We start from the raw sequence: 14,995 nt of genomic DNA, 5'->3' as shown, positions 1-14,995 counted from the left end.
AGAGGATTGGCCATGATCATATTGAATGGCGGAGCAGGCTCGAAGGGCCGAATGGCCTACTCCTGCTCCTATTTTCTATGTTTCTATATAAACATAGAGGCGTATTGAAAAGAAATTGGTGCTCAAAAGAAATATACAGTTAACTACATACAAGACAAATCGGGAAAACTAAAATGACAAAAAGATCAGAACCCCCTCATTGCACTTCAGAAAAAGATGAAACAGGCACAACCTGAAGGAAGACTGAATTAGCCAAACTAGCACCCACATGATTGGAGAGATGATATTTTATCCAATACTGCAGATTAGTGAGAAAGATAAGATTATTAAAATAAGATTAAGATTAAAACTTGCCTTTTGTTTCATGATGTGAACTACAAATACTGAAGTACTTGAAACACAATAATGCACTGTGACAAGATCTATTACATACCTTCTGTCCAGCACTGTACCTTCCTCTCATGTCCAATGCTGTGTCCCCCTTCACCATTACTACACGGTAATTGTAATTCCTCCTCTTGTCACTGGCTGACACATTTTCATCAGCATCAGAACGGATCTCAATATATTCAATATCTTTTGAAAGAAACCACAAGGTTATTTTTAGATATCCAAAGAAAAACCGCCAAACATATTGCTCAATTCACCAGTGTGCATGACCTGAAGCTTGGATGGGAATCGTAATGTGAAAGGGAAAAAGAAAAAGGAAACTTGGCTTTTTTTAAAATAAGGATCGTGTTATGCAAAAATACCTATTCTATTTCAGAATATTTAGTCCTGGTAACTGCAACTTGTCAAGCGCAGATACAAATTAGTGTACACCAGAAAGCCCACCTTTCTATTAAAAAACATTTGGACAGTTACATGGGTAAGATGGGTATAGAGGGATATGGGCCAAGTGCAGGCAATTGGGACTAGCTTAGTGGTATAAACTGGGCGACATGGACATGTTGGGCCGAAGGGCCTGTTTCCATGTTGTAAACTTCTATGATTCTATGATTAAATGTAACATTTTCTTCAAAGTAATGGTTCGAAGATTAGGTATATCGGCAGTAAATGTAGATGGTAGCAAACGCTTTTGTGAAATTTGAATTCAAACTCAAGTATTCTTTAAATACAGTCAAAACACTCGATTTGCTCATACTTAAATACAGAAATAACTTGCATTTATATTGAGCTTTACATAGCTTCAGGACGTCACAAAGTGATTTACAGCCAATTATTTACTTTTAGAACATAAAAAATAAGAGCAGGAGTCGGCCATACGACCCCTCAAGCCTGCTCCGCCATTCAATCAGATCATGGCTGATCTTCGACCTCAACTCTTTTCCTGCCCAATCCCCATATCCCTTGATGCCCCTGGAGTCCAAAAATCTATCTGTCTCATCATTGAATATACTCAACGACTCAGCATCCACAACTCCCTGCGGTGGAGAATTCCAAAGATTCACAACTCTGAATGAAGAAATTCCTCCTCATCTCAGTCTTAAATGGCCGACCTCTTATCCCGCAACTGTGCCCTTTTGAAGTGTAGTAACTGTTGTTTTCTAGGCAAATGCAGCAGCCAATTTGAGCACAGCAAGGTCCTTCAAACAGTACTGAGATGAATGACCAGCTCAACTGTTTTTGGTGGTGTTGGTTGAGGGATAAATGTTGGCCAGGAGAAAAGAATATTCCAGTACACTGGAAAAACTGCAGCTGTTCCAACCTTATTTTTCAGATCACTATCAGTCGAAAAACCTAAACACAATGCCATGCCAAGAGGGCAGTATACCTTCATAGGGAATCAGAGCTGAAGTATTATGAGCGATAATATAAAGGAGCATCTTGAGGGGCATGAGTTAATCCAAGACAGTCAGCATGGCTTTAGAAGTGGGAGTTAATGCTTGCCTAATTTATTGGATTTCTCCAAGGAGATGGCAGACCTCGTAGATAGGGAGGAAGACTATCGATGTTATCTACCTGGATTTTAGGAAGGCATTTGACACTGCCCCACATAATGGGCTACTACACAAGGTCCAAGGTTGATGTGGATGATGTGCTAAATGGAAATGCACTTGCGTTATCGGAGCAGGAGAGAGATCTTGGGCTTTTAGTGGACAGGGACTAAATCCACCAGCACAATATTCCTAGGCTATTAAAAAAGCAAACAGAATGTTGAAATGCATAGCCAGGATACAACATATAAATTCAGAAAGGTAATTTTAAAACTATATTTGGCCCTGGTGAGACTATATCTGGAGCATTGTGTGCAGTTTTGGTCTCCCTATTTCAGTTATTGGAGGGGGTACAGACAAGGGTTACATGGTTGATCCCAGAACTTAAGGGAATGATGTATGAGGAAAGGTTGAAAAGTGAAGACTTTTCTGAGTGAAGAGGGGATACTTGGAGGGTTGTGAATCTTTGGAATTGTCTACCCCAGAGGGCTGTGGATGCTCAGTCATTGAATATATTCAAGGCTGAGATAGATACATTTTTGGACTCTAGGGGAATCGAAGGATATGGGGACCAGGCGGGAAAATGGTGTTGAGGCCAAAGATCAGCCATGATCTTACTGAATGGTGGAGCAGGCTCGAGGGGCCGTATGGCCTACTTCTGCTCCTATTTCTTATGTTCTTATGAAAGATGTGCTTGATATTATGAAAGGTTTGGATATATTGGATCCAAAGTAAGCTTTTCTGCCGTGTACAGAACTTAAGAACAAAGGATCACATTAACAAATTACGGACAACAAAAGAAAACAGAAAATGCAGGAGGAACATTTTTTTACTAAAAGGTTGGTTAAGTATGTGGAACAGATTACCAGCACGGGTGGTGGAACAAAGAATCTTAATGGGTTTCAAGAAGGAACTAGACAGGTTCTTGTCTGCAAATGAGACTCAGGGTAATTAGAAATGCACCAAGAGGATACTGTGGATAGCTGGGCTAGATGGACCGAAGATCTCGTCCTGGCTGAAACCATTACTATGTTACTAAGTAAGTTGAAGAGTGCAATGTTGGATTTTGGGCACCCCAACATCATTGCAAATCAGACCAATATGCAAAACTGCCACCGGAAAGCTAAGAAGTCAAACAACTTATTGATAAGAAGTTTCAATTTGCACCATAATAGTTCATGAGAAAAGGTTAAAAAATTACTTAGCGTGAGCCTTTCCTGCAGAATTTCTTCAGTTATTCATTTACATAAAAATCAATTAGCCCAAAAGGTTCAGACTTCTAGAATGTGCTGTTGCCTGAAAGTAAAATGAGGATCCATTATATTTAGTATATTAAGCATTAAGTAGGGAGGACAATTTATTTCTGGATTAGTAGGTACTACGCTTGGATCAGCAATTTTTAAAAAAATGGGAAGTGATGTGGTACATTGGAACTCTATATTTCGATTAGATATATATTTACATGGAAATTGTCAATCAAAATACGCCTTTGCAGAATTTACAGAAACTATATTTGGCACTTGATCAAAACTTCTAAAGCAACCATCAATATCCCTTCTGTCTGGGTTTCAAACTTGGAGAATTACCGTGAACTCTCCTTTTCATCCCAAGGAAAAGAAGCCCAATTTCCTTAATATTTCCGCTCAATTTGAGTCACTGATACCCAAAAATCATGTTTGCTTCTTTCCTCAAACCTTTCAGGAGCTTCAACAATGGAAATACAAACTGCGGGTGACACCCTCGTTGTATTGTGTTGTACCTTGACCTCTGTACGTGCTCCGCCACAGGTCACGGATTATTTTGTTGATTTCTTCCATCTTCATGCTGTGGAATCTCATGATGGCTCTAAAATAAAAAATGAAACAAGAAAACAAAATTAAGTATCACATTAACCAGCCTCACCTTTTTGTGCCCGTTGAGCATATCCTTCCATTACAAAAAGCCATAAGACGTAAGTTAATATCTATATTTATATATGTAATGTTATATATTAACATTGCGGTGGCCCTGGTACATATAAAATCACTTCCAGTGGTGACAGAGAGCCTGTTGCCAAACCTTTCCAACTTCAGGGCTGAGTTTCATCAACATTTCAGAGATATATACTGCCCTCTAGATTTGGATTAAATATGCATTTGTAGTGCATCGGTCCATCCATGTCTAAGCACCTTAATAGTGTTTGCACAGAAATACCCGATTAGCACTTCTTCAGAAACTGCAAATAGCATCATGCCAGACCCTGAACTTCTAATAGGTCACCTCTTTTCCAATGAAAGTTAGCTGAATTTGTGTAACCTTTCTTCATAACTTAAATGAGTGACTGTGTGAATAAGAGTCCAAAAAATATGAAAGCAGAAAAAGGGCAGATGCAGTGGCAAGTTACACTGTACAGCCTCCAAATTAATCCCTGCTTGAAACTCTCGCATAAAAAGAATGGGCTTGTATTTATATAGAACCTTCTCATGTCCTCTGATGTCTCAAAGCACTTCACATCCAATCAACTTCTTTTTGAAAATGTCACCGTTGTCATATTAGGTACAGCACAGGGAGGAGGCCTTTCGGCCCATCATGCCTGTGCCGGCTCCTTGAAAGAGCTATCCAATTAGTCTCATTCCCCTGCTCTTTCCCCATAGTCCTGTCAATTTTTTTACCCTTCATGTATTTATCCAATTTCCTTTTGAAAGTTACTACTGAATCTGCTTCCAACACCCTTTGTGCAGTGCAATCTAGATCATTACAACTCGCTGAGTAGAAAATTGCTTCCTCATGTCGCCTCTGGCTCGTTTGCCGATCACCTTAAATCTGTGTCCTCTGGTTACTGACCCTTCTGCCACTGGAAACAGTTTCTCTTTATTTACTCTATTAAAACCTTTCATGATTTTGAACACCTCTGTCAAATCAAAAATGGTTAGAGGCTTGACAGAATGGTGATATGTAAATAAGAATGGATACCATACATAACATTCAAATTACTGAATAATTGGACTTTGAATTGTTTTTAAAAGGGCTTACTGTGCCACTTTAATCCAATTGCTTAATTCAAACTTTTTGAAAGCAAAAAGTAAATTTGATTTATCAGGTGTAGACCGTATTTTACAAGAATGACACGTGAAATAGAGATGGTAATTTGTATTCGCATGACAACTACCATCATAGCTGGCACGTAACACTGAAAGGCATGATATAATGCAAGTATATTCATGCACAATGATGGTGTCCCCAACTTCGGAGGGAGCCAAAGCACTTACACAGGTTGACACAAATAGTTACATTCCCAGATAGCTCGGAATAGTGGGAGTCATTTAAAACTTAGAGGGAGGGTGACAATACCGTTTAGCTTTAACTATTTCATGCAGAACGTGATGGATGTATGGCATGGGCTGTCAAGTGAGGCAGTTGGGGAGGGGGGAAATTCAAGCGAGAGTTTAATAAGTAACTGGTGAAAAATTTGATCGAAGCGTATGAGAGCTGTCGTGGAATATATCCCTTAGACGCTTAGACTGGCAAGGTGGATCACAGTGGTCTTTTCTGGTCCTGTACGTTCCTATGTACCTTGAATTCCTAGCTGTGGAGTTCGCCAGTGATTTTGTAGGCCAGTAGTCTTTTGGTCTTGCAATAACTAAAAGATCAGGGCTTCCCATTTCATAAGTTATTTTTATTGACACAAAAGCATGAATTTGGTGAAAAGGCTATAACTTTTAATGTATGCATCTAGCATTATCAAAAAGGCGTTACATTTCCTGCATTTACTGTTCAGCTCACTAGAGGTTGCGAGATGACTCAAACTACCGATCATAATAACCTGACACCGTCGACACAATTAATATTTATCTGATTTAAAAAAAAATGCAATCAATGTGTGTTTTTCTTAACCAAAGTTGAGTAGTTTAGAGAGCTGACAGAAATGAGTCACACAACTTTTCCAAACTTATCTTTGTACAAAGAATCTCTGACATTAGCAATTTAAAAAAAGTTACTTACATTATTCCTTGAAGGTGCACTATCTTTTTATTTTAAAAAAAAATTCTCATATAAACCACCCTACTAATTAAATAAAAATAAAGCAGAAATAGTTTGGACTTGTTAAAAATTTAACCTTCAGCAAGTGGCTATGGAATTCAAGTGCGGCTATTAGATTATTGCTGATATGATGTCTGCTCTTACAGTGGAACTAGTGCCATTCCAGAGCTGTTTCTAAACCGGATCATTAAAACAATATTTTTTGAGTGACCGTGTCACAATTGTAAAATTTCACTTTTATTTTTAGTCTATACTGGCGGGATCTCTGGTCACAGGAAGTGTCTGAGGCAGATGGGAGCTATAGTGCAGGGTTCTGCAGAGGGGCAAGAGTTTGGGCCCAGAGGTGAAGGAGTGTGCCTGGGGCAGCATGCCCAGTTTATTAAAGGGGGCCTTGGAGAACTGAAAGAACGTATGTTCATATGTAACTGGGCTAGGGCCCTGAGCAGGGCCTCGGAAGAGTGATTTTCCCCCAGCTGAAAGACCAGCAGATTTTCCCAACAGTGGGCATGGGTGCAGTAGTGGGTTCTGTAATGAGTGGGCCTGAACAATGTGTTCCAGGCCAGGGAGTACAGCTGGAGGTCCAGTCAGAGCAGAGATCTAAGGCAAAGGGAAATAAATTAAGAAGAAATATTTTGAAATTAAAAAAGGGTAGCTAGGGTAATAAATTTAAATTGAAACTGATATTTAAATTCACTTAGCTGGGAACAAAACCCAAAATGGGAGAGACAGTCTCTGAAAACCCAGAGAACTGTGATATCAGTGTCGGAAACCGATGGAACTGGAGGTTTTGAAGTCCATGTAATGATAGAAGTGTGCAGCAGCAATTGTGACTGGGTGGGGAGGGGAGGCGAGGCGAGGCGAGGCGGGGTGGGGGGGGGGGGGGAGGGGAGGCGGGGTGGGGGGGAGGCGAGGCGGGGTGGGGGTGGAGACTATGACAGGAGTAGTAGTTCACTTAACAATTGGATATCCTACCCTACCTAGTCTATGCCAACTAGAAGCATGACAGAATGGTGATGTCCAAATAGGAATGCACGACATATAGAGCAAATTTATTATAGATAAATACAAAATACCAGCAGGATCCTTCCTAACCACGGGTTCAAAATTTGGATGTGATCTTCCTTCCATTTCAAAAGGAGTTGTTTGCTTTAGTTGTCAGGGAAACTAAATAATACTTAGGAAAACTAGCTTAGCTAATTCAGTGCACACGTCAGGTCATGTGCTTTACAAGTCCTTGGGACTGTGAATTAGTCTTAGCTATTCAATTTGGAATCGAGAATTATTTCTGTGAATTTCATTCTTGCGCAACATCAGAGTCAAATTTGGCACTGTTTTGGCTGAGTGTTAAAACTGGCAAGTTGGTACGAGAAGTGGCTGTGAACTATCCTTAAATGACAGTATTGTTCTATTAATAGTCTTTCATCTCTCATGCTTCAGATGTCACACTATAGGGCGTCTAGATACATACACACGCGCGCACATACACATCAATACATACACGCGCGCACATACACATCAATACATACACGCGCGCACATACACATCAATACATACACGCGCGCACATACACATCAATACATACACGCGCGCACATACACATCAATACATACACGCGCGCACATACACATCAATACATACACGCGCGCACATACACATCAATACATACACGCGCACATACACATCAATACATACACGCGCGCACATACACATCAATACATACACGCGCACACATACACATCAATACATACACGCGCACACATACACATCAATACACACACGCGCGCATACACATCAATACACACACGCGCACATACACATCAATACATACACGCGCGCACATACACATCAATACATACACGCGCACACATACACATCAATACATACACGCGCGCACATACACATCAATACATACACGCGCGCACATACACATCAATACATACACGCGCCCACATACATATCAATACACGCACCCACATACATATCAATACACGCACCCACATACATACATAAAAAGAGACATTGCACGCTAGTTTCTTCTAAACCGGAGTCGGAAATTTACAACAACCCGTCAACCTGTAAACTTCCTTACCAATAGCAATTAACCTGCAATCGAGTCAAGAATGTGCCCATTTACAATTGTACGCTGTGGCTTTAAAAGGACAGGTCAAAATAAATAGAGCTGCACCTTTGCACCAGAATAACACACTGTGCATTATATGGTATATCACTCCTGTTGTTATAAAACAGCGTGTCATCTGAATTACAAGATAAACCACAGATCATCGATTAGTATATCTTTCAAATTTTCGACTTCACAAGAATTAAAGCACGGTCTATCTGTAGGTTCTTCAGTCCATGCTTGATTCTGAAGGATGTCCAGGATAAAGTTCTTGATAAGTATCTGGCTTTCATACTATGGGAAACTTCAAGGGATATGGCTTGAAACATTCTCTCATCAAGGAACACAGGATGATTGGAATGTCCACATTCGCAGTGCCAGTCTGCAGGACTTTTATTCCAAGAGACGGCTCCAACTGTTGGACAAGGGCTGGTGAGAGTGTTGATGAATTGTATGTTATAAATCACAGTTGTCTTGCACTCTGGTTCCCACCTAATTTCTCGTGTTTCATAATTCCGCCTCATTTTGTAAAGATTTTTTTTTAAAACATGTCAAATGTCTGTTCTTCCATGTGTCTGATTTGAGTGGGGAATGTACTAGTGGACTACGCTTAATTCTAGTAACAGCATTGCATTGCAGGATGGATAACTGTTAATCCTGAAGCCCTAACAGCCTAGGCTCTGACCTCTACTTCTGAGGTCAGGATGGCACCAATGTTACATTCAGTACAAGAGTTTGGTAGATCATACGACACCACTAGGACTCTCCCATTGAATTATGGGCAGTTTTGTACTGTAGACCCGTATGCTCTGGGTTAAGTGTCAACATTAATTTTGCCTCGGGCCTCTATAGCCAGCAGAGACCTTCATCCCATCAGTAGATATTGATTAAAACTCCAGGCCCCAGTGGTGATGTGCTAAACCACTGTACCATGCAGTTCCCCCTCTCACTATTGCATTCTTAAACAAATCACTCACAGTTATGACAAGCATTACGCTTTGGATTTTCATGTTATATATTTTCTTGGGTTCAGTGTCACTGACCATGCTCGTAAGTGGACCTTCCATTCTCTAGAAACCACAGTGTACCATTACCTATCTAATATCTAAGTAAATGTGGCAACACACAAGAGATCAGATAGAGAACCCTTGTCATTGTACTCCAGTTTACTGGAATATACTACACGCTGCCATCCTCTGTAGACTGTGGTTCAGGTATAAATCACTAGATGAATTTATTGAATATTAACATGTAAACAAACGGTATTCAGTACAAACAGTATATTTACAATAATTACAAACTTTACTAATCTACTTCAATGTCAAAACCAACAAAGATGCTTTTCTTGGGCTAACACTCAAAATTAAACTGACCCTCGAAACACTAAAGTTACTTTGCAAGTGACTGTCCACTACCATGGGATCCTCTGATTTGCCAATTATTCCAGACTGACTGTTGCATTAAAGGAATCCCACCCTAGATACAGCTTTAAGTTCCTTTAGAGATATTGAAGAACAAAGGACATTAAAATGGTATTTTTCAAGGTGAGTCGTTCAAAACAATGTTTGCCCACATAAATACAGCTGCCATTTAAACGGCCTCACAGGATGTTTATATTTGAACGGAATGGCTTGACCTATTGATCTGTTCCAATCACTTAGAGTGAGTTGTTACATGACTCCCCATCCAAGGATGATGGTAGCAATCAACGTACGCATATCAAGGCCTTTGCAGTGACCTTAGGTTGTGTCTATCAGGCAGATTTAGATGTCTGTTCTATGTAGCCTGTACAAATAGTTAGCAATAACCAATTGTGATTGTGTATGTGCTGTGACCATAAAGAAAGCTACCAATAAATAAAACTTATCAGTCAAAAATGCTTCACATCTGTCATGGGACATTACAAAGATTTTTTTTAAAATTCTGATGGAAACGTGCACACATAATGGATATAAAATGAGTAAAACACACAGAATGGAAGAATTCAAGAAAACAAGTAAGGCAAAATTTGGGAAAGAGGAAGTAACAAAGGTCAAACTGTGAGAGCAAGGTTATCATCACCGGAACTCTAGATATACAAAAGCAAGGAGATAACATGATTTGGTACGGGTTAATTAGGCTACTGTGCACAATTTTGCTAAGTCAATTACGGAAAAATATATCACAGCCCTAGAAAAGGTCAAAGTAGATTCAATGGGATGATGCTAGGGATGAGAGAATTTAGTTATGATGAGAGATTTTTAAAAAAAACTCAGATTTTATCGCGTTGAAGTAGAAAAGATTAATTAGGGATCTAATAAAAGTACATAAATTATGCAAAGGTTTTGAGAGAACAAATGGTGAACGATTACTTAAACTGGTTGGAGAATCAGTAACAAGAGGACTTTAACTCAGTATTTGCACTGGACATATAAAGAGGGAGGTGAGAAGGAATGTTTTCACATAAAAACTTATTAGGTTATGGAACCCTTCATCATAAGTGAATATTGAAGCCAAGCCAATATCTAAGATGGACTAGATAAACACTTGAAGAAATAGATCAAAAGGTATGGGAAAGAGCAGGCAAATAAGATTAGAGTCGGTAGGTTGGATTTAGCCCAAGTAAGCAGATATTTTTTTGGGAATCTTACGATTCCAAACGTTATTGCTTTGAAATATACTTTTGTCTGTTTTATTCTTTATCGTTTACTAGGCGATCTCCCACGATGCTGTTTTATAAGGGCAGGAGTGGTATACTATATAATACAGTTTATTATTCTGATACTAAGATGTAAATATGTGTCCCATAGGCTATGAAATGGAAATAACTTTGCAGTTCTGAAATCAATTCTTGGGAAAGTTACAGATCAGACTGGCTTTCTTTCTCTTTTTTTTAAGTCTAATTTCCTACATTACAACAGTGACTACATTGACTGTATAGCGCTTTGGGACGTCCTGAGGTCGTGAAAGGCGCTATATCAATGCAACTTTTTTTTAATTGTTAAGTGAACAGAATCTGGTGTGAATTAGATTCAACTTTTTGCGTGGTCAGGAAATGCTGATCAATTTCACGGGCAAGTCAGCAAAAGCCAGTATTAAATCACAATTTTCGCCCCTCTTTTTAAAAGTGCTTGAAAAAGTGTACACTTTCTGCAACACCTCTCTATCAACTCTCTGTCACTCTTAATCATGATGTGGAGATGCCGGTGATGGACTGGGGTTGACAAATGTAAGGAATCTTACAACACCAGGTTATAGCCCAACAGTTTTATTTGAAAATCACAAGCTTTCGGAGGCTTTCTCCTTTGGAGAAAGCCTTCGAAAGCTTGTGATTTTCAAATAAAACTGTTGGACTATAACCTGGTGTTGTAAGATTCCTTACTCTTAATCATGGTCAGATTTATTATAATCAGCCCAAATTTATTCAGTAAAGTTATTCTAACACACCTAATGGGGTCAATCTTCTCTCATGATCCAGTCCGAACCCTGGTTCTGCCAAGAAATTACACCTTCCAACCTTAATGTTACACGCACCAACATTCTAATTTACATGGTATAATGCTTTGTCTTTATGAAACAGCACAAACTGTCACTTTCTCAAGAGCTGAGGCAGACCACACAGAAGTTAAAATAAACAAAAATGAAGTTAATACAATTAAGCTTTTTAAACAACGATTCTACTATTACGGTACTTTACACTTTCTACCTCATCTGTCTTACAGATTCAAAGCAATCTTAAAATGTGATGATTTAGCTCGTTCTTTCCAAGGACATGCCTGTTGCAATGTCTCCAACTTATTTAATTGGTCTGTCAAATAAAGTGAGGATTCTCATCATAACCTGCCCTCCAGTCATTCATTTTAAGAACGCAAAGCAAGTACACCTTCCAACCTTAATGTTACACACACCAACATTCTATTTTACATGGTAGAATGCTTTATCTTTATGAAACAGCACAAACTTTGACTTTTCCGCGTTTAGCTCTGGTGTGCAGTATTTGCAGTTTTTCTGTGTCTCTGGTGAATAATAATTTATAATATTCAGAATGAAGCTCTTGCATATTTTTACGTACAAAAGATCCATTCTCATGAAACAAAAACATTTCACATGCTAATTATAAAATATTTTTACTTTTACTGCAACATTTGAGAAATAAACTGTTTCTTACACAAATGTGGCGAGAATTCAATATAAACAAAATATTCCCAATACAAATTTCAAAAATTTTACATTAGAATAAAGAGCGTACTACTCCTTACTGACTATCTGCTTTTTTCCCTCCAATTTCAAGAAAACACCCCACCATATTTTACAAAAGGTATATCTGACACATTACTAAAACATTGTGTGACTTCTTACCCCAAACTACAAAGTATCCATCTGCACTTCCTTCCCAATTTAGTCACTTGTATGCATGCCTACATTGTTTACGTACACAGGCATCGCCTGACGGTGCCTTATGATTAACCAATTAAGGTTAACACATGTTTCTGATGAATTGGGGTAGGGGCAAAGTGGGGATAATTAATAGACATTCGCAATATTAAGTGGCGCTGAGTAACTGATTTCCTGTTTGACAGCCGTAACTTCACAAGATTATAAAGTGTGAGTTGTTCCCATCAACAATTCTGTGTACAGGAATTGCAAAATTACATGAAATCCTAATACTTTAATAAGTGTAGTATACCTCCAAATATTTTTAACATGTGGAATTACATAACCCATTTACTTTCAGTTTTTCTCCAGACAGTGTATGATTAGTTCTGTGCAAGCGTTTCCACTATTCTCGGCAATTACACTGAATGTAGCATAAGTGCCATGTCATCTTATGTGTATCAAGATTGATCCAGAAGAAAAACAATGACATTTCCATTACAAAAGTGGTGGGATAAAATCAAATACCGCAGATGAACTGTCACAAAATATACTCGACCAATGCTATAATTCAAACCTTTTGGCCCTTAGGCTCAAGCCTCTGTCTTACATCAAAGTTAAATCTTAACATAAGAGGTGGTCACAGAACAATAACAAATGAAATAGGGAGGCGTCACACCAACATGGAATGTTGACAGTACAATATTCCACCAAATGACAGACAGAAAATAATTAAAAAGGTGAATGGAATGTTAACCTTTATCTCAAGGGGCCCAGAATACATAGAGGTGAAAGTTATGTTGCAGCTGTACAGAGCTCAGGCTAGACCGCATCTGGAATACTTTGTTCAGTTCTGGGCACTGCACCTCAGGAAGGATATATTGGCATTGGGGGTATAGCGTAGATTCACCAGAATGATACGGGGGCTAATAGGGTTAAATTATGAGGATAGGTTGCATAGACTAGGCTTGTATCCCATAGAGTATAGAAGATTAAGGGGGGATCTAATTGAAGTGTTTAAGATGATTAAAGGATTTGATAGGGTAGATAGAGATAAACTATTTCCTCTGGTGGGGGAGTCCAGAACAAGGGGGGCATAACCTTATAATTAGAGCTAGGACATTCAGGGGTGATGTCAGGAAGCACTTCTTCACACAAAGGGTAGTGGAAATCTGGAACTCTCCCTAAAAGCTGTTGAGATTGGGGGTCAATTGAAAATTTTCAAAACTGAGATCGATAGATTTTTGTTAGGTAAGAGTATCAAGGGAAATGGAGCCAAGGCGGGTAGATGGAGTTGAGGTACAGATCAGCCATGATTTAGTTGAATGGTGGAACAGGTTCGAGGGGCTGAGTGGCCTACTCCTGATCCTAAGAAGCACAAATAGGTACAAATGTGAGAGACATCAGAAAAAAATAAAATCAATAGCATAACAGACCACGAGAGTGACTCAATCAGCATGTACAAAATATACAGAGATTGCTAATCTACGATGCAGCATTGCACTCGACTATGAAGAACATACCTACCCCTCAAAAAAGTTCCACAAATCATAAAAATGGGAATTGGATCACCACTCAAAAAACATGATCCAAAACACAAATATCATAATATAAAAGTAACTAACAACCCACAGAAATACTTACGACCAAAACTCATCAATACAATCATCTCATCAAACCGCCCCGTGTAGTTATTGGGGCACGAGAATACACAAAGCATAAGTACAAACGCATTTAGGACATATATAATTTTAACAATAGACAAAATATCTTAAGTGCCACCAAGATACATCAGGAATATGGAAACGTACGACACTGTACACTAAATACTACTGTCTGGTCACAAGTAAAATACGGGAAGCACTCAAACACGTAACTGCCGACCTTTACATCTTTTCCTCCACAATCCCAATTATAGAAGGCCCCACATATACAGGTCGACACTATTACAAAACCACAAGAAAAAGCTTGTACACCAAAACATTGTAGCTGTGACGTCCCACAAACCATAAGATAGAACAAAATCTACTTTTATTCGCTTGAAAAAAAGATGTCTTTATTCTAACATTGTTAAAAGTCATTACCAAACTGTTTCTACATTCCCATGGTGTTTTTCTACTATTCCTCTAACTGCTACAACCTAATGCAGCACCAGAACATTTAAAATCTATCCCCAACCATTTGGCCTAACCTGCTCCACATTCCCTGTGTCTCCAAAGCACAAAACCCACACTCAATAGCCAGCATGTTCCTTCATGATGACATTAGATTTTTTTTGCATTTACAATATTTGGCTTTCCATCTTAATTTTCTCCTCTCATCTCTTGAAGGAATTGGCTTGTGCTGGGGTACAGATTAAAAGTACTGGCTGCTTCACCCATTCTTCATACGCGAGCCTAGATAATGAGCGTCAGCATATTCAAGTGAGAGGCATCACAAGCCGAGTCAGATCCTGACGTTTTACTTCTTGGTTTTCAATACCGCAATTACTGGGTGAACACCCCATGAAATCCTAGGTATCCTCTGGTTCCAATTGGGGAGCACGCAACAAGTCTTTAGAGTAGAT

The 14,995-nt window shown here is 39.0% G+C and overlaps 1 protein-coding gene across 2 annotated transcripts in view; it reads right to left on the bottom strand.

Moving 5' to 3' along the window:
- The window catches only part of rad50 (RAD50 homolog, double strand break repair protein), a 143,003-nt gene that overhangs the window by 14,479 nt on the left and 113,529 nt on the right, over nucleotides 1-14,995 (bottom strand). For both annotated transcript variants that reach the window (XM_067996065.1, XM_067996066.1), the window contains 2 exons: nucleotides 3,697-3,782; nucleotides 434-576 (listed from right to left, as the gene is read on the bottom strand). In XM_067996065.1, the coding sequence (XP_067852166.1) occupies nucleotides 434-576; nucleotides 3,697-3,782 (229 nt within the window). The remainder of the gene's footprint in view (nucleotides 1-433; nucleotides 577-3,696; nucleotides 3,783-14,995) is intronic.

This window comes from Heptranchias perlo, chromosome 14 (genome assembly GCF_035084215.1).
Source record: "Heptranchias perlo isolate sHepPer1 chromosome 14, sHepPer1.hap1, whole genome shotgun sequence".
Taxonomy (NCBI): Eukaryota; Metazoa; Chordata; class Chondrichthyes; order Hexanchiformes; family Hexanchidae; genus Heptranchias; species Heptranchias perlo.
This window is presented reverse-complemented; position numbering and strand designations above follow the sequence as displayed.